Raw genomic sequence first — 20,723 nt, forward strand, 5'->3', positions numbered from 1 at the left:
CTCAGAATTTCACATTTTGACCCAATACTGTATGTTGGCCAGTGTTTTGGACTTGTTTTTTCTTTATTAGGGTCAAAATATGTTATTCAAAATCTCTCTGACGGAACATTTTAGAGACAATTTGACAGATTAGTGTTGCTAAATGACCCACATTTTTATTTTTAAATTCATTTTTACTTCAGTTGGACCATAAGGGAGCTACTTTATATTGAAATAAATGTTCAAACGGCAATCAATTAAAGTTCACTCTCTGATGGGACGTTACTGTGTTTTGACCGATTAGGGACTCAGACTTAGTAAAGTTTCTCTACTTTTTTTTTTTTTGGATGCATTTCACTCATAGACCAGTGTATTCTCTGAATTCCATTGCAATCATTAGCAAAATGTATTGTGTTTCTTATGCTACTTGATTACATGTCTTATTGCCACAGATTCTGCACATTGAGTTGTTGAGTTGTGTGTCTGTTAGTGTCAGCCAAGCATTAAACCAACCACTGCTAAATGCTGAATGTTGTCAGTGGTGGTTGTGAATCCAAAATGTATGTAAAACACATACTTATCCGGAATTCCTTCAACAATTTTACTTACAATTTAAATGTCAAATCTTCATAAAGAGATGCTATAAGTGTCAAAAAAAAAAATCAAAAAACATTACAATGACAAACAGGACAACAGAATAGCCGTTATCTGTTCATTTCAACTTACATTGTGTAAAGAAAGTAAGCTCAAAGTGAGGTTGAATCGTCATAGATCAGTGTTTTTGTGCTGAGGAAACATAAAACTGCCATCCTCTTGGATTTAGTCCGATTTTTCCCTGTTCAGAGCGCCAGTCAATGTTTAAACATTTAAACATTGTGGTGAATGTTGTAAATGATGCATAAATTATTTGTATGTGCAAAATGTCTGTAAAACACACACAAACATGACCGCACTTACAATTTAAATATCAAGTTCTCATTAAGAGGTGCTATAGGCGTCAAAAACCAAACATCACAGTGAGGAAGACTGAGAACAGTGCAGCCGTTATTTGTTTGTTTGAAGTTGCATCATGTAAAGAAATTAAGCTGAAGTCTGGCAGGAAACATGAAGTTGTCATCCTAGATTTATTTTGACTTTTCCCGCTTTTATTCAAAATTCCTCTCAATTCAAAGTTATACAGAGAGTAACAACAGAGATACAGAGGAATAAAGATGAGTTACTTGTATTTTTACACAGATATGAAGTAGTTTTATTTTCTTTTTCAACAATGCAACATGGCAAAAGCTGTGAACTGGTGCATTTATGCGTATGAAGACCTTCATTATTTTCTGGCAAAAGTGGTGCAGAAAACTCCAAGCAAATGGTTTTACAAGAGTATACAGTAGCTTTGTTTTAACATCTTAACCGTGGGAAGTTGGGTTGGGTTCCTGTTTGACAACTTTGATCTTGTGGGAAATACCAGAGCTGTGCCATCCAGCAGGAGATTGTCCCCGAGACTTTATGATTATCGTGTGAGATAATATGCAGATACTGTTCTGCAAGTTGTACATAAACAAACTGACAATCTTGGCAAACATAAATCATACATGCATACTTCTGGTTTGTCAGTACAGGAGTCACAGAATTGTTAAAGGAGAACTAATACATTCATGGTGGGATGACCCAGATATGTCTTTTTGTTTTCCTCCTGTTTATCCCAGTGGTTTTTCATCAGAGGAAAAGGGGCTGCTGTATATCTTATCTATCTTCCATGATTCCTAGATGGCTGACTGATTAGCTGCTGCTTTAGTTGAGTTTCCTGACTGATTGTATTCCCATCCTTTACATAATGGCCAAGATTTTACAAAACCTGCATTTTAATTAATATAAATGCAGATCATTTTATGCATTGGAAGTATTTTTTTTTTCATCTGTATGTTTTGAAGATCTGAAGAAAATGATTAATTTACACAAAAAGTGTGATATTAAATGCTTGATTTCAATGCACAGAAGTATTATGTGTTTTGTGTTTATTTACCACAGTGATTTAAAGATGTATCAGTTAAACAACAAAGACTCGCTCTCTATATCAAGGCATTTTTTTCCTTCAGAATTGAAAGAATATACAGGGTTAATTGTAGTCCCAAATGCAGTGATGTTTGTAAATGAAGCGATTAAAAATTAATATGAAGTCTGTGAAGGTAAGATAAAAACCTCAAAACATGTTTCCCTCCCTAGTTTGATCAGTCAGAGCTTTTAGTCTTTGTTTTTGGTAAATATCTAGATTCTGCCATTCTTCACATCTCCAATAGCTCCCCATACATCAAACAAAAACACATCTGGGAAAGCAAAGTCTCCCAGAACTGAGTCCAAAGCCTCTGCAAAGTCGTCCGGGTTCTTCTTGTCTTTTCCTGCTTCCACTATGGTGGTCGCTGCAGAGAAGAGGGGATATGAAATACAGTAGATGTGTCAGTTTCAGAGATGGTAGATGATTAAACTGTGGGAGACAGCCAAAACATTACTACTGTCTGTACACACTGCCTGTTACATCACTGTAAGGGTCATATAATGTGATCTACAAACTAGGATCAAGTTAACCTATAATCAGATTTATCACCTTTTATAGTTTAAATTGAGCTCTTCCATAATGATAATAACACTAATCTATCTTTACTCTTTGCTGTATACAACAGCGTATCAGGGCCACATGAGAAAATAAAAACGCTTGTCACTACGAGAATAAAGTTATATTTCAAGAATAAAGTCATTATATAATGAGAATAAAGTTGTAGATTTAAAAAAAAAAAAAAAACTTGTTATTTAATGAGAATAAAGTCATTATATAATGAGAATAAAGTTGTAGATTTAAAATAAAAACTCATTATTTAACGAGAATAAAGTCATATAATGAGAATAAAGTCATAGATTTTTTTAAAAAATCATTATTTAACGAGAATAAAGTCATTGTATTTTGAGATTAAAGTCATTATATAATGAGAATAAAGTCGTAGATTTAAAAACAAAAAAATCAAAAAATAAAGTCGTTTATTCTCATTATATAATGACTTTATTCTCGAAATATAAGTTGAAATTTTAAAAAACTCATTTAACGAGAATAAAGTCGCAATATTTTGAGAGTAAAGTCATACTATAATGAGAATAAAGCGGTACCTGCTCATCGAATAATGGAGAACTTGGAACATTTTGTGAAGTTATACTTTCATTTGGGGTTTATGCACGGCCAAATACTAATATCAACACATTATTATTAGTCTGAGGACTTTGAAGAGAGTTTGCACACATTTGGGTTTTTTGTAAGAACTGAACTGATTTGTAGCAAATTGCCTCTTTTCTGGAGGAGAAACTGATGAAGTGGTCAGCTGCAGGACTATCAGTGGTTACACCAGAGAGATAGGGTTTGTTGTTTCTCAAGAATCTGTTTTACTAATTCTACTCCGAGTTTTGAAGTCCAACAGAAGTGAAAGTTGCTGCTTCGCTAGTTGCGTTCGCTGTAAAATCGGACACACTGTCGAATTTTCAAAATGTTACGACTTTAATCTCATAAATGTATGATTTTATTCTCGTTAAATGACTTTATTCTCATTATATTAAGACTTTTTTCTCATAATATAACGACTTTATTCTCGTTAAATAATGAGGGTTATTTTTAACTACAACTTTATTCTCATTATATACAACTTTATTCTCGTAGTGACAAGCATTTTTATTTTCTTATGTGGCCCTAATATGCTGTCGTAGCTGTAGCCTTGTCACAGCTAACAAATACCATTAAATATGCTACAAGTGAAATATCTTACTGTGACTTTGACAAAACTTTTCTACTATCCACAAAATGTGTTGTTTCTATAAGAAGTTCATTTTACTAGGAGGAAGTCTAAATTAGAGCTGCACAATATATCGTTTGAGCATCGTCATCACAGTGTACGTGTGCGTAATAGTCACATCACAGGTCCTGCAATGTAGGAGGCAAATGAACTCAGAGTGTTCTCATCTAATTTCAAGGATATGTGACACACACTGCATGTAGCAATCCACCAATCACAATCATTTTTAATCAGTTTGGAGTGAGTCACTGGTTACAACATTGAAAAATGAGCAACGAACAAGAGAAAATCACTGTAAATGAAGACTTGGTGCCAAAAAGAAAAGCAACGTCAGTTATCTGGAATTATTTCAGCCACAAGAAGGATGATACTGAAACATGTGTTCTGTGTCAGTAGTGCCTTGCACCTGCTGCCACAACAAGAGGTAACACAACTAATTTTTTTGACCATTTACGTCTTCACCACACAGCTGTTATATCCTCCTGAGCACTTTTTCACATCGCAATATACATCGCAGGGTTAAAAAAAATCACAATGTCAGTTTTTTCCAATATCATGCAGCCCTAGTCTAAATGGACCTGAACTGGGATTAAATTTCAGACAGTCATGATTGATGTGCTTAAAACTTACTAATAAAATAATTTGATCTTGAGGAAATGCATGACATGTATCCCATCACTGTAACTTGAGTGTATTTGCTTGTTAATTACATCAAAGAGTCCTTGATTTTGCCTCAAAAGTTCTAGCAACGATTCATAGTTTAAGAGTGAACATTCTTAGAGGAACGCTGAACAAAATACAGGCGAAAAACTTTTATCTCAGTCAGGAGGCAGGATTGACCCCATTAATAGGTGGGACACATTCTACTGAAATACATCTAGAGAATGGAAAATTGACAGGGGAATTTAGTCAAAATATACTATATTGTGTTTTAAACATCTTTGTCCTTCTGTTTTATAGATCATACTTTGAAACTGAGAAATGTATGAAAGCTACACATGTCCAATTTCGACACAATATTTTCATTTGCATCAAGTTTTTCTTTTAGTTTTATTTAGAAAAGTGACTGGTTGTTGAGTTTTCATTTAGTTTTACTCTTAGTTTGAGTTTTTCAGGTATTATAAGTCTTGGACTTTAGATAACAGGAACTGACTGAGGTAGAAAAAGAAAAAAAATGTACTAAATAAATCATGAATTAGACAGCTACAGCTAATTAAAATCTCATATTGTGTTAAGACATTTTTTGTTTTATACCACGAACCATTAAAGCTGCAGGACCTGACGTTGGTTCATGTTATCATTGACAAGTGAAGCCACTCTATGTAGGGACACAGAGTAGAGCAGTGGAATTACACCCAGGTTACATCTGACTGAATCTGATAAGCCACATATTTAACCCTCCTGCCTGTCGGAAAACACCGGTGATTAGACAAAGTATTTTTGGAGTATTTTTTTTTTCTACAGCCTGAAAACACAGGAAAGGAGTAGATGCTGATAACTCCTGTCTTCTCACACCACTTCAAGTACAATGTGCTGAAATGTGATTATGTAAACTTGCACTGCAGCTTCAACACTACTCATTGTTCATTTTGCATTTGAAAACAATTACTTTTCTGCCTGTTTTTAGTTAACAACATCCTTTTTACACTGCAAGTTTCACTACTATTTCTACCAAGACTCTTAAAAGTCTACATCCTATGATGGGTTAACATGATTTGTTAATAGCTTTTATCTTTATTAGCTGTCTAGTGATAACTTTAAGGGTATATACTATATTTGTAGGAAATGTAACGTAATTCTAAAATTTTTCTTAGAATTTCATCACTGGGAGCAAATCGTATAGAAATATTCCCATCCTTGTCCATAAAATGTGGCCCAGTGCAACATATTAGGCCGAGTCCAAACAAACAACAGCTTGAAGAACAGTCATAGATAAAATTAAAACTGAAAATGAGACTCCTGTGACTGCTGTATATCAGTCTACTGGTCTTGAAATCGTGGGAAAGGGTAGGTTCATATCATTGGAAACACAGTTCAACTTGAATTCCAGATGGGTTCATTGGGTTCATGGGTTTGTGAAGTTCACAACTTTATGAAAAAATGTGAAAAATGGAAGATTTTTGGCTAAATATATCTCACAACCAGCGTTCCCAAGGCTGTGCAACTTTAAATTCCCTGAATTCCTATGGCCCTGAATTATAATTTTCATTATACAAAAAAACGTATGCATATTTCACGCTACAAGTGTTAAGTGGGTGGTCTTACCCAGCTCTAGATCTCTGATTCCCATGTAGCTCTCCAGCAGGTCATCCACTTTCTTGGTGGCTCGCTCTTCAAACTCATTCTGCTGGCAGAATAAATGCAGAAGTGTTGTTTTGAAATCAGTGGTGTTCAAGCTCTAAATATGGTGATAAAAACTCTCAGGAAGCTTATCTGCTCATGCCAAAACATGTTAAGAGCCAAGAATATCTTGGACTATTGTTTATCACTTCTCTCTTGGATAAATATATCAAAGTGTACAGATAAGGAAAACCTGAAGAGAGCCTACACAAGACCTCCTGATAGGTGTTAGAAGGTAGGTGTTGATAAAGGGTAAATGTCGTTCATTTGATGCATTATTGAAAGTAATTATGAACCTCAAAATGAAATACTGCATGTAATAATGGATTAGATTTATACAGTGCTTTTCTATGAATACATACTCAAAGCGCACACAGTGGATCCATTATTCATTCACTCTTACATATTACCTCTGGTGGTGGTAAACTACATCTGTAGCCACAGCTGCCCTGGGGCAGACTGACGGAAGCGTGGCAGCCAGTCTGCGCCTACGGCCCCTCCGACCACCACCAAACATTCATACACCAGTGTGAGTAGCAGCACTGGAGGCAAGGGGGGTGAAGTGTCTTGCCCAAGGACACAACAGCACATGGACAGAGCGGGATTCAACCCGCCAACCCTTCGGTTATTGGACGACCCGCTCTACCAACTGAGCCATGGCCGCCCGCATGTATTTAGATGTCAGTTCTGTGTAATGTGAAATTTCTTGCATGAAGATGTACAAAATAGGGAGGACACTCATGGCAAAGGAAAAGCAGATTATGTCAAGATGATTAACCCATAAAGGCCCAAACAGCCACTGGCGACCAAAACCATCTACTGATCTAAAATGTTAAATACCTGTTGATCCACTGATCCTATCAATGCATGTAAATAATTGGTGTAAAATGCAGTTTGTCATCTTTTCATGGTCATCAGATGTTGTTTGGATGTTCAGAGGCTCTGTAGTGAATGTGGAAACACCATCATCTTTTTTTTTTTTTTTTTATCAAATTTTTTTATTTATTTTCATTGTCCATCCCCAAAAGTACAATACAAAAAAAGAAAGAAAGTCACATTCTAGGATATAAAATTTTGTGACTCACAAAGTATAAAGAAGCACCATCATCTACTACAACATTAATTCACTAGTAAAACCCATGGAATTTGATAAATAATAGTATCAGGAGACACTTGATTTATGTACTTCATTGAAAAAGTAACTTTTTTTTTCAGTTTTCTCTGTTTTGATATAACTTTTAATTTGCTCTAAGCTTTTATGAACACCTACATGATTAGTGAATTAAATACAGGAAAATACATGATTTACACTGAAAAAACTGAAAGTAAAACAGGATAATATTACTATAAATGGTAATAAATCACTTGAGAAAGGTTAAATATGGAGAAAAGATAGTTTGGGAACTGCCACACAAGTAGCACTGGGTCTTTATGGGTTAAGATGAATTCCGAGCATATGTATGGTTGTTAGTTCTTGTTCATGCCAGAGGTCAAGCGGTCATACACTGGGAAATATGTATTTAATGACTCAGCACATCCAGTAACATCATGGCAAAGGATGGAGAGACAAAATTAAACACTACAACCAGCTGTGACATCAGATTGTGACACATTACTTCATGATAAGCTGCAGATGAATGGTTAATAAAACAACTATCTGTGTTTGTTCAAGTATTAGGTTGAAATGTGTAATGTCATTTTCCCAAAGAGCGTGTGAAACTCACCACTTCCTGAACTGTCGCAGACCCCTTGGAGCGAAGACGGAGCGTCTCCTTCCCGTTCACCATCTTGCAGTCATTAGATTTTGGTGCTTTGGTCCTCATTCCAATCATGTCTATCCACACACACACACACACACACACACACACACACACACACACACACACACACACACACACACACACACAGAAGAAACAGTCAGATGCATTTACACTGTATTTTTTGCAGAGCATATTCAAATGTGCTTCTCTTCTGGTGTTAGTATGCACATATTCACCTCTAATTGAGAAGTTTTTTATCTTACTTTGCCTGAGAGCATTATCACTGCAACTCCCTAGATGTATTATTTTATTCAATTATGCTTGATATACCAGTAATATGATTAAACAATGAGTCATTTTTGCCTTTAAATAGGAAATGCATGTACTTTTAGGAATTTATACAGTACTATGCAAAACTCTTAGGCCACCTTTAGCTTTATTGTTTTTGCAGGGTTGAATCAAGCATGCAAATTTATTTCTCATTCTCTTCCCTTCAGATACAACAAGAAAATACAGTAAATGTGTGTACAGCCTTGAAAGATACACAAAAAACTGAGCTAAATGGACTCTAAAGGTTAAAGTCACTATTTATTGTGATCTCTGTCCCCATGAAGCACAAACATCTGACATATGTTGAGTGAAATCTAGTATAAAACATCAGAAACTAATGCAGTAAATCTCATATTGTCTGAACAAGAGGGTTAAAGACATGTTAAGTCCAAATGAAGGCCACACTAAGTACTACCACTTTGGTTCAGAGCACAGGTGTCAAACATGCGGCCCAGAGGCCAAATCCGGCCCGCCAAAGGGTCCAGTCCGGCCCTTGGGATGAATCTGTGAAATGCCAAAATTACACTAAGATATTAACAATCATTTTAGTTCAGGTTCCACAGTCAGACCAATTCAATCTCAAGTGGGTCAAACCAGTAAAATACTACGATAATAATCTATAAATATTCACAAATCCAAATTTCTCTCTTTGTAAATGTAAATATTTTCATATATTTACACTGAAACAAAATATAATTTCACCAAAAAAATGTGAATAACCTGAACAAATATGAACAACCTGAAATGTTTTAAGAAAAGTAAGTACAATTTTAACAATATTCTGCCTGATATTAAATGTTTTGTGTATTTGTAGTGATCTGTAAGTTACAATGAACATGTGAAAATGATGGACTGAAGCATAACATTGTTAAAATTACACTTATTTTTTCTGTTTGTTCATGTTATTCACATTGTTTGAAAGGATAGTTTGTAGATGTAGACATTTTCATTGCTTAATTTGACTTTTTTCACTCTAAAACATGAGAAAATTTTGGAGTTGACATTATTTATATATTATTATGTTATTATTTTATTGGTCCGGCCCACTTCAGATCAAATTTAGCTGAATGTGGCCCCTGAACTGAAATGAGTTTGACACCCCTGGTTTAGAGAAATGCTTCTTTCCCTGAAACTGTTGTTTTTAATGCTGTACATAATTCATACACATCCAAATTGAATATATATATATATATATATATATATATATATATATATATATATATATATATATATATATATATATATATATATATATATATATATGCAGAAACTCAAAAATACATATTTGTGATCATTATAACTTTACTAAACCAACAAACCTAAAGATGGACTAAGACTTTTGCACTGCAATGTCGGTAATCCATTGCTACCGTGTTGTCGCTGCTGCTTTATAAGGTTATTTTAGTTCCTAATGTGTGAAATTGCATCTGTTTTTAATCTTTTTAGTTATGTCCTAAACTCTAATAACTAATTCCAAAAGGGAATTCACCCATTTCCTGCAGGAGGTTTTTTAAGGCTACTTTACAAGACCATAAAACTGAATAATGCAAAGAATAATTCTAAGGCTACTCATGTTGATTAAACGTACGCCTATAGCAGTGGTTCCCAACCTTTTTTGGCTTGTGACCCCATTTTAACATCACAAATTTCTGGAGACCACAGACATTCAAAACAGAGACATTTTAATTTTTGCTAAAATTTATTTGTTTTTGATCATGTAATAGTTTGCTATACTATATTGTCAATACACATTAATTTTAGACGACATTTAGTCTCTATGATTTATATTATTATGGACAGAGGCAGAAAAGCCAGGTGTAGGTTACTGCACAAAGTGAGAATTTTATTTTCCTTGATCAGGATATGTACAGTCAGTCCAGCTTGTATTTATAAGGCTGCAAATACATACATACATACATACATACATACATACATACATACATACATACATACATACATACACATCCAAACTGAATGTGTATATATATATATATATATATATATATATATATATATATATATATATATATATATATATATATATATATATATATATTAATGCAGAAACTGAGAAATGCATATTTGTGATCATTATAACTTTACTAAACCAACAAACCTAAAGGTGGACTGAGACTTTTGCACTGCACTGTAGGTAATCTATTGCTATCGCATTATCTCTGCTGCTTTATAAGGTTATTTTAGTTCCTAATGTGTGGAATTGCATCTGTTTTTAATCTTTTTAGTTATGTACTAAACTCTAATAATTAATTCCAAAAGGGAATTCACCCATTTCCTGCAGGAGGTTTTTTAAGGCTACTTTACAAGACCATAAAACTGAATAATGCAAAGAACAATTCTAAGGCTGCTTATGTTGATTAACCCTTTCATGCATGAATTATGAGAACATTATTAAAGATTTTTTTTCCTGAGTCTTTTTATTCCTTTTTACGCATGAAAAAAAAATAAAAAATGATGAACCTAATTTTCATGGAGTGACAAAAACGGCCACTCAGCTGGACACCATTCGTTCAATTTTAGAAGCAAAGAAACATGTATTTACTGATATACTGTGTGAAAATTATGAAATAAAAACATGTTTAATGCTGCTATTCTGATGTTTTCTCACATTTTAACAGTCTTTTTGTTAAAAAAAAAAAAAAAAAAAAAATGTTAATTATTCTAATTCTAATAACAATTAGCAATTTTTTAAATTTTTTTTTTTAATGTCAAATGTGTAACTGCAGATCAGGTTTATCTAGAACAGCAAACTTACAGTAATGGCATGAATTACAGTGATGCAAAAGTGTCCTCTGTGTTAGCTGATATGGAACTAAAACAACAAAATCTATAAATATACAAGAGAATACCTTTGAACAGCTGTCCACTGTAGTGACCACTATGCATGAAAGGGTTAAATGTATGCCTATAGCAGTGGTTCCCAACCTTTTTTGGCTCGTGACCCCATTTTAACATCACAAATTTCTGGCGACCCCAGACATTCAAAACGGAGACATTTTTTCTGCTAAAATTAATTTGTTTTTGATCATGTAATAGTTTGCTATACCATGTTGCAAATAAACATTAATTTTAGACAACATTTAGTCTATATAATTTATATTATTATGGACAGAGGCAGAAAAGCCAGGTGTAGATTACTGCACAAAGTGAGAATTTTATTTTCCTTGGTCAGGATATGTACAGTCAGTCCAGATTGTATTTATAAGGCTGCAAATAAATACATACATACATACATACATACATACAAACATACACACACACACACACACATACATACATACATACATACATACACACATACATAATTCATATACATCCAAACTGAATGTATATTTATTAACTCCATAATGCATATTTGTGATGATTATAACTTTACTAAACCAACAAACCTAGAGGTGGACTAAGAATTTTGCACTGTACTGTAGGTAATCCATTACTACTGTGTTATCTCTGCTGTTTTATAACATTATTTTAGTTCCTAATGTGTGGAATTGCATCTGTTTTTAGTCTTCTTAGGGATATACTAAACTCTAATCACTAATTCCAAAAGGGAATTCACCCATTTCCTGCAGGAGGTTTTTAAAGGCTACTTTACAAGACTATAAAACTTAATAATGCTGAGAATAATGCTAAGGCTATGCAAGATAATCACAGCCAAGGTTAATTTAATGTATGCCTATAGCTTTTAGACATTACAGTAGTAGAGAAATGAATGCATGTGAAACTGTAAAGACAGAGTGATGGACATATTCAGCTACACATTAACAGCAGAACATGGAGCATTAAGAGATGCAGAAAAGTGTAGGAAGTCTGTCTGTTAGCAGTGCATTTCCTGTCTGATAAGCACAGTTCTGGACAGCAGGGTGTGCTTTATTCCCTCAGTAGAGGCCACTTCCCCTTCCTAACCTTATGCAATGAATACATCTCTTGTAATTCTGACAGGCAAATGACTTCATGTGAAATTAAGAAGAAGGACTGTCATTGTTTTTTAGAGAATGTCCCTGAAACAGAAGGTCACAGTCTATAAAATGCATCCTCTGTAAGATTTTTATCACCAAAAAGCAAAACAGTGCAGTGCTGGTCACTCATGAAAACCACTTGCTGTAACAGTCTGTACCTTCATTCACTTTCTTTCCTTTAAAATAAACAGTCGGCATATAAATAAAAGTGGTTGCCAAGCTCTGTAGCAACAAAGAAATATAGTAACTATATTTGATTTAAATATTTAGCTTTATGTGGCATTGAGTACATGAGTTAGTACAGATCACTGTGTTCTGTATATATATGTGTGTGTGTGTGTGTTTAAGATTTACATTGTTTCACTCTGTACTCTACTTACAGCATGTGGAAAAGACACCTATTGTATCCTCATTTGTCTTCTGCATTCCTATTAAAACATGTTTATTCTAGACCTGGTAAAATGTAAATAAAATGTAGAGAGTTTATTTCAGAATCTCCTTTTTCAAGTAATTATCAAGGGGAAAGACATTCATCTGTCTGTAAATAACAATTGCATTTATTTTAACAATAAAACATGCTTTGTTTCCACATTGTAGTCAATTAATTGTAGCTGCCAAGTTTAATGACTTTGCCAGACACTATGGCAGGTAGCCAGTAATCTCTAAAATGTCCCTGTCTCCCCTTCCTGTTTGGCTGATGTAACAGGCCTATGGAGACGCTGTGGGAAATCAGTCACCCACTGGGTCCTGTGGACACCAGAGCAAGGCTTCTGATAAGTAGTCATCAGTTTTTGTCAGGAAAAATACACCCCCGGGGGCAGCTCTCGGCGCTAATGTTATTAAATGTCAGTATTGTGAATCATAGCCAAAGTACTGATTACATAGTTTCTTCTCTGTGTCTTGAGAACTTTGAATCATCTATAATTTCCTCCTTCCTCAGAAATCCTGTGGTTTCACTTTCTATTTCACAAACTCAAACTCTCCGCAGGTTTCAGACCTACCCATCTTCTCAGGAACACATATAGACCTAGGATGTGTGACCAGCATTCAGAGGCATAGGTTATTAGAAAAGTATTATAATAATGTGTACTGGGATGTAGGAGTTTTGAAGAATTTGTTTTGTATAATTAACATGTAAAGACCTAAAACTATTCTTCTAGTAACTTCCAAATGAGTTTTCAATGAAAATCAGGTATTTTCCTATATTTAATTCACTGATCATGTAGATGTTCAATGAAGTAAAGCCAAAGGTTACTATGAAAAAAAAAAGAGAAAACTGAAGAAAAGGTGACTTTTTCAGCAAAATATCTCATTAACTGAATGGAAAAACAAGCCACTATTAGTCAAACTACACAGGTTTTAATGGCGAGTCAATGTAGCAGAAAATGATGTGTTTCCATATTCGCTACAGAACCTCTATATATCTAAATAAGACACAACTGATCCCACTGAAAAGCTGAGAAACTGCATTTTAACTTAATTATTTACCTGTGTTGATAGGATTAGCGGTTAAAAATTTATATCACTCGATGCTTTGGTTGACCAATGGCTGTTATGAAGGTCAAAAGGTCGTTTAGCAACATAAAAAAGGCCACAATCAACCAGAATAATTAGTGAAGGCACTTTAATGCTATATTTTGTGTGACTAAACTCAGTGCTGTACTAAGTCAGAATTTATTCTGATATGTGTAGGATTTTGAGTTACTTATGGGCTCTGACATAGGAATTTAGGGTAAGGGGGCAGGAGATGATAAATTAAACTTCATCATCATCATTTTCCTTTCTTTTTATAGAAATCTTTTTGTGGTTTGGTTTTAATGTTATATTTGAAATAAATAAACACAAAAACAAATGTAAAAGTCAGATTTGTACGTTGACAGTGAGAGACACTCACCAAAAGCCTTCTTGGGTTCGACCAGACGGAGGGTAAAGGGTATACCCCTCGGCTGCTCTTTCAGCATCTTGGCCACCTCGTAGTGCCGACACCCCACAATGCTCTGATCATTAATTGCCTCAATGTGGTCACCAACACATACTGACTTCAACCGATCAATGGTGCTGCCTTCCTTTATCCTCTGGAAGAAAAACACATATTTAAGAACATCTAAAGAGTATTTCTTATAACTTTTGCTTCAGTCCAGTTCACAATTCTTTAGCCTGTTTGATCTACAGCTGCAACTGATTAACCGATTAACTGATTAAGCCAATGCAAAAATTCCCAATTCGATTAATCGACTCGAATTGATTGAAGGGAGATGTTCTATTGTAGTTTTCCTGAACTGAAGCTTCTTTGTGCGTCACAATAAGCATCCGTGTGAAACACAACAGTGGAACCAAAGTGTAACAGCAGAGAAATGAAGGAAACAAAGCTTTGATTCAGGAGAATTGTGATTGAATGATTTTTTGGGGGATCACTTTGAGTCGATTAATCGGTTGCAGCTCTAGTTTGATCAATCTGTCATTTACCTTAATGAAAGCATATCCAGCTCCATTGTCTGTGATAGTGAGGCCCAACGCGTCTTCTGTCTTAGTAACCTCCACTTCCTTAGTTTCCCCTCTGACATGAGCAAAGATGAAGTCTTCTAGTCCGATCTGACCTCCGAGTAGCTTCTGCATGTCCACTTTGTGGGAGTTGAGAGTGCAAAACAAGATCTGAAGGAATAAAAAAAGTAGCAATTAGATATATTACTAACTGGTTGCAATAGCATGAACACCCATGTAAAAGTAAAGTGCTATTAAAACCCTCCACATAATGCAATCTAATGCAACAAGACCAAGAACTCTGGCTTAAAATTGCCATTAGGTTGAGTCATTACCTCTGTGGTGCATGTTAAAGCTATATTTCAGCTTCATAGACAGTGTTATTTATTGCTGAAATTAAATCATCCGAGCATAGTCAACTACACAGATTCCATATAGAAAGGGAGTTTAATTCTTCTTGTACAAAATATTTCTATATATATATATATATATATATATATATATCATTATGTTGCTAGTGTATGCAAATGGATACAGCTGATTGCTCATTAACACACTGATAAGATTTTTTTTTAGTCAATACTAATTCTCCAACTGTATTAGTAGCACATGTGAAGCATTTACACCTCACAGTGTTTTATATAGATCCAACAGCAGAGGGCAGTAGAGCCAAACAAAATGGGTTTTACTCCTGTGGCCATTTTGTTATGTGCTATGAACACTGGTAAGTCTTCAGACCCTTGTCTTAAAGTGAGAATGCTTCTACAACATTGTGAAAAGTCCTAAAAAAAAAAAAAAAAAAAAAAAAAAATATATATATATATATATATATATATATATATATATATATATATATATATATATATATATATATATAAATTCTAGTAGTGAAATATGTAAAGAAAGAAAAGTAAAAGTAGTCATTTTGCAGTACAATGTTCCCCATCAGTGTTTTGCAATACATGTTTTTGGATTGTTTTCACATGTGTGTTGCATTTAATTGTTGCAGATGTTCAAGGCTGAGCTCATTTTAACTACTATACATGCAGCTGGATTATACAGTAATGAATTATATGCTGTAATGTCATCATGTGTTTGTAGTACTGTCCCCTAGCTCTAAAAATCCACTTTTTCTGAGGTAAAAAAAATTGACCTGTTTTCAGTTTTGTGGCAATGGCTGCAATAATTTTCTAGTAAATCCAACAGAGTTCTTAAAGAATTTAGTAAGTTCAAGATGTGTTTTAACCTATGGAGGGACATTTAATCGTTCTGTTTATTACAAACATTCAGAATCAACATGTTTAGAGATATAGACAGGAAGTGTGTAAGAAATTGTAATATGAAAAATTTCCAGACTAATGTAGAGGAGTGTTAAGTACAATATTTACCACTGAGGCGTAGTATAAAAGCTAAAAAAAACTTCTGTAAAATGCAAACCACGGTCATATACAATACACCAAAATCTAAATAATAGCAACTTCTTACTGTTTACAACTGGCTAGGTAGAAAATAATTCAATATTTCAGCAACTGTTGTTTCAGAATAGTAAGTAAGTAAGTAAGTTTATTTATAAAGTACTTTTCACAGATAAAAATCACAAAGACAGACAAATAATCTATACTATAGAAATACCCAAGGTCTTTTTGTTTGTTCTAGGTCATTACATCTTTCAGGCTTTCAGATTATAGTGGATAATACCGTTACTTCATAACAAATAACGGCCATATAGAAAGCTAACTATGCCTTTGTGTTCTTTTTCTTAAATGTCTTGCCAGTCTTAAATAACTTGAAGCTAAAGTTCAAGTGGAACTATATAATCTACAACGGAAACTCAAGATAATCTCGGTCAGCTGTTATCTCTCCTGTAGCAGTTCTTACTGCGGTTCAAGGTCTTTGCTGGTATTAAACTGTATATTGTAGCTCTGCTGTTGCTGTGGTTATTATTGTCATTATCAAAAACCAACTGATACAATTGATATCTGTCATGTAAATTGAAATGTGCCAATCGCGCTCCCCTTTATACAACTTGAGTTATGTAGGATGCCCAGCCACTATATTTTTGTCTTTTTTATTGAGAGTAAAAAGTGACAATATTTACATGTGACAGACACCGAGGGGGTGGGGGGTGGGGCTGACAATTCCCTTGAAAATAGTACATTAGTCTTTTTTTTCCACAATCACCATAAAAGAACGCTTAAGTCTTAAGGCACTAACAAACGTATTTGTTCTTTGTATTAGTTTTGTTTCAGGATATGGTTTTATTAGTTATTCTAAACGAAATTCTAAAGCCAAACTCTGCTGCATTCCAGTTTAGGATTCCTTCAAACACACAGTGAACTCAATATGTTTGACACATTTTCTAATGGCTTTAATTACATACATGACTCTATTCTCATAGGTATTACATGCTGATTATTCTGGCCTGTGCAAGAATCCAATCCCATTTCAATAAGATCAACCTAAGGACAAACGAAAGAAAAGTGATAGGTGATTTTCTGCATAATAATGATTATAAGAATATGCAGTCACAGGAAAAAATTATTAGACCATCAAAAGTCATCAGAAACAATGGTTACGCAATCAAGTACTAACTCCTGTGTGTATCATGGGACTAAAACAGACAGAAAAGAAAACATGGAATGCCTAAAAGCACTGTTTTTGTCAGTACAATGCCATAGCTATTGAAGTAAGAACTGAAGTGATTTTGGTTATTATCAAGAAAACATGGAAAATGGCTAAATATCAGCTCATAAATTAAACTCTTATGAGCATTTTTGTTGTTATTATTACATTTAGTTGTACCAGGCATTAAAATGAGCAAGAAATTAAAGAAAACAAGGGGTGGTCTAATAATTTTTTCCGCAACTATATACTGTATTTGTATATCAGTGTAAAACATCTAATACTGTTATCCTTTTTTTATTATTAAATGTAAAAAAAAAATAAAATGTCTTGCAACTTTCTTTTCAATCTTGCACAAAATCATAAAATCTATTGTATGTTAAAAATTGATCCATGCTTGGACAATGTTATATTTTTAGGGTTTGCATGGTTTGCGGGATTGAAGTGATGGGGCCCAAAGTAACATTTTTTCACTGGGCCCAGAATCCCAGAATCCCTGGTGGCACCCCTGCAGACACCACTTTAAATGTGACATGCTTGATAACTATATATCTGTCCTTTTCCTGTGAGAATATCTGCTGTGATGTCCTGTGCTAACATGCATTAGATATGATTCTCAAATAAATATGTAGCACTGTGATCCAGATGTGCATTTGCAAATATTCTACCAATCCCAGTCCCGAAGATACAATACTGCTTGATAATACAGTCAGTATATGCTATTATGCAATAATTTAGTCCATATCGCTCCATTTCCAGTCATTGATGTTCAGCAGGTATTAATACAGAGATAAAGAAAGAAAACCTCCCTGTTGTCCTTCAGAGCACAAGTGATAAGTGGATAAGGCCAATGTCAAATATTTATTGTTTCGGAGTCATTAACTGGGCGTGTTGCCATAATATACTGATGAACATATCTCATTATCACCATTCTTTCTTCGCACTTTCACATCACAAATAGCTAATCTCCAAATCCTGAGTAAATGTGTTACTGTATGTTCTATACTGTCAAATTCCAGTAACATTTAGTGTTCCTTGCAGGAACAGAACACACAGGCCCAAGATTGGAATGTGTTGCTTACTTGTAAAGTAGATTCCACTTGTCTGTCTTCGGTTACAGTATGGTTGGTTCATCTGTTACTGTCGCACTGCTGTACTGTTGTGTCAGATAAATATTTAATAAATAACAAAATATGCAGCCACTAATGAGCCTGTGTTGTCATACAGCATATAGACAGCCTATATAGGAGATATTGTATAGAAACAGTGATTTGGGTGGATGTTAAGTGTGAGTTATATAGCCATGGGAAGTGGTTTTCAGCGGTTTACAGCTTGTCCTTGTAGCTCTGGAGAAGTTTTTTGAAATATGAGAAATAACCACAGTGATGTCACTTAGGATTTTTCATACTGGGCCTGGAGAGCACAAAATTATACCAGACTTGAAGCTGAAGGTGGAGTTTAAATATAGACGTTATAATGAATTAATTACAACATATGGTGTTGTAAACTAAAACCAGAAACGCTGATAACAATTTCTATGTGTGGTGAATTTTGAGGAACAGGTAAGTGGTGAAGATTTGTTTTGTAATCATTCAGGAAAGCGTATATTATCTATTCCTGTTTCATGACTAACTTTTACCGTTTACTCTTAAAAGTATTACTTTACAGTACTATAACTTGTTATATTATCTGCATGACGCTGACTGATTGCAAAAGATTATCTGGTTGTTTGTTTCCATTATTGATCCTGCTTACGGCGCAGACGAGTACAAAGTCTGGCAGACGGTAGCGAGGCCAAATGATCTTCAACAGTGCATCATGGAAACAAGCCTAGAATGGAAACTTAACACCTATTTGCAACTTAGCTGCCAGACCACAAATGCACTAAAGGACTACAAATGAATGTTTTCTTTTTATCTTTAATATTTTTTAATATAACTGAAAAGGACACAGTATATTAATATATACATCAATAGTTTGTTCTGTACCTCTGATGGTGAGATGTTGAACACTTCAGCTATCTTAGCGTACAGTTCCTTGACGTTTGTGAAGCCATGGATGCGGCCCGTAGGACTCCCATGAGCCAGCTGGGTGTGGAAGATGAGTCTAGGTCTGGGATAATCTGGTGGTCCTGGGGGTGGTGGTGAAGGAGGAGGAAGTGGAGGCGCCGAGGGCTCCACACAAGCCTGTGACTGGCTCTGGTTCTGGGCCTTCTGTTCCTCCATGGCCTCGGCCCCCGCTGCCTTGGAGTCCTGAGGGCTCATAGACTCCCCGTTCTGCATCGGCCACAACCCAGGTGCGGTCCTCCTCTGGGAGCCCTGGTGGTGCGTTGTTCTATCAAAAAGACAAAAATACTGTCCTTCCCCCTGCTTAGCCAGCCAGTTACCCAACCAACCAGCCACCCAGAGCTTTAGGGTGAAGAGCCCAGATGAATTAGTGATGAGAGTAGCCTGGTAACAGTAGCTGGAAGAGGCCATCCAGACCCTGCCAGGTAGAAACCCAACACCGTTTGAGTTGAGGATTGTATGTGTTACACCTGAGCCTTTGGCAAAGCACGCATAGAGAACAAAAACAAAACACATCAGGTAAATGTTTCTTCATAATCATGACACAGCTAGGACACTAATCCCCGATATCAGTCTAGCAGCGAGACGTGGGGCCTGCTCCTGCATGTGAGAGCATCCCTTCAAAGTGTGAAAATTCCCTAGCTTATCTCCAAAACGACACCCAAAGTGGGCCACTCTGAGATGGCCACAGACAATGCCCCACTGTTACAGGTAAGATGATATCTTAGGGTATGAGGTGAGGTGCCCCCCTCCCCCTTTTCTGCTTCATTAAATGAAATAGGTTGTTGCTGGGGTGAATCCTTGGTGATGCACTGACCTTTCCAACCCCGCAGACAGCTTACAGATACACAAGATGCCGGTTCAGGCAGATAAAGAGATGATTTATTCACGTGGGTAAGTTGGTACCTTCTATGCAAGTTTTCTAGGACATAAATTTCCTACTTATATAACAGTAAATGAATGAATAATTGAGGTATAAAAGTAAAAAGTATTATTTCTGAACGACTAAAATTTGTGCTTCTTTTTCAGAAGACAGAAGAATGAGTCGAGACTATTCACTGTTTTAATGAGACTAAATCATCGACAAATAAAGTGATGCCTAAATTGTGTGTAAAATCTATGTGCTACAAAATATAATATGCATACGTGTGTTTATATGTGAGTTAATGACCTTCTTGTCAACGTTAGAGCAAAACACTAAACTGATATGATGTCGACTTATTGTTCATTTGCATGCAGCATCATAATTGTAGGAAAAAAGACATATATAGGAAAGAAATAATTTGGCACACAAAATAATTGAGCATGTACTTCACCAGACAGTTGTCTCTGCAATGATATAGT

General features: G+C 35.0%; 1 protein-coding gene across 2 annotated transcripts; it reads right to left on the reverse strand.

Moving 5' to 3' along the window:
* Positions 1-1,204: 1,204 nt before the first annotated feature.
* Positions 1,205-19,698, reverse strand: gipc3 (GIPC PDZ domain containing family, member 3). Of its 2 annotated transcripts, none has more exons than XM_030131420.1 (6): positions 19,302-19,698; positions 14,677-14,862; positions 14,105-14,285; positions 7,868-7,977; positions 6,069-6,147; positions 1,205-2,390 (listed from the first exon to the last, which is right to left on the reverse strand). In XM_030131420.1, the coding sequence occupies exons 1-6, from the start codon at positions 19,593-19,595 to the stop codon at positions 2,239-2,241; spliced, it is 1,002 nt and encodes a 333-aa protein (XP_029987280.1). In that variant the 5' UTR covers positions 19,596-19,698; the 3' UTR covers positions 1,205-2,238. The 2 variants fall into 2 exon arrangements, with proteins under 2 accessions (XP_029987280.1, XP_029987279.1); XM_030131419.1 differs by having other exon boundaries at positions 6,069-6,150.
* Positions 19,699-20,723: the final 1,025 nt, after the last annotated feature.

This window comes from Sphaeramia orbicularis, chromosome 4 (genome assembly GCF_902148855.1).
Source record: "Sphaeramia orbicularis chromosome 4, fSphaOr1.1, whole genome shotgun sequence".
Taxonomy (NCBI): domain Eukaryota; kingdom Metazoa; phylum Chordata; class Actinopteri; order Kurtiformes; family Apogonidae; genus Sphaeramia; species Sphaeramia orbicularis.

What these genes read in the sequence shown, in the direction of transcription:
- gipc3 (XM_030131419.1), bottom strand. Translation starts at nt 19,595, where the DNA reads ATGCAGAACGGGGAGTCTATGAGCCCTCAGGACTCCAAGGCAGCGGGG. An exon ending in TCAACATCTCACCATCAGAG is followed by an intron (nt 14,863 to 19,301) that starts GTACAGAACAAA and finishes TTATTCCTTCAG; the next exon opens with ATCTTGTTTTGCACTCTCAA. An exon ending in CTGGATATGCTTTCATTAAG is followed by an intron (nt 14,286 to 14,676) that starts GTAAATGACAGA and finishes TTTTTCTTCCAG; the next exon opens with AGGATAAAGGAAGGCAGCAC.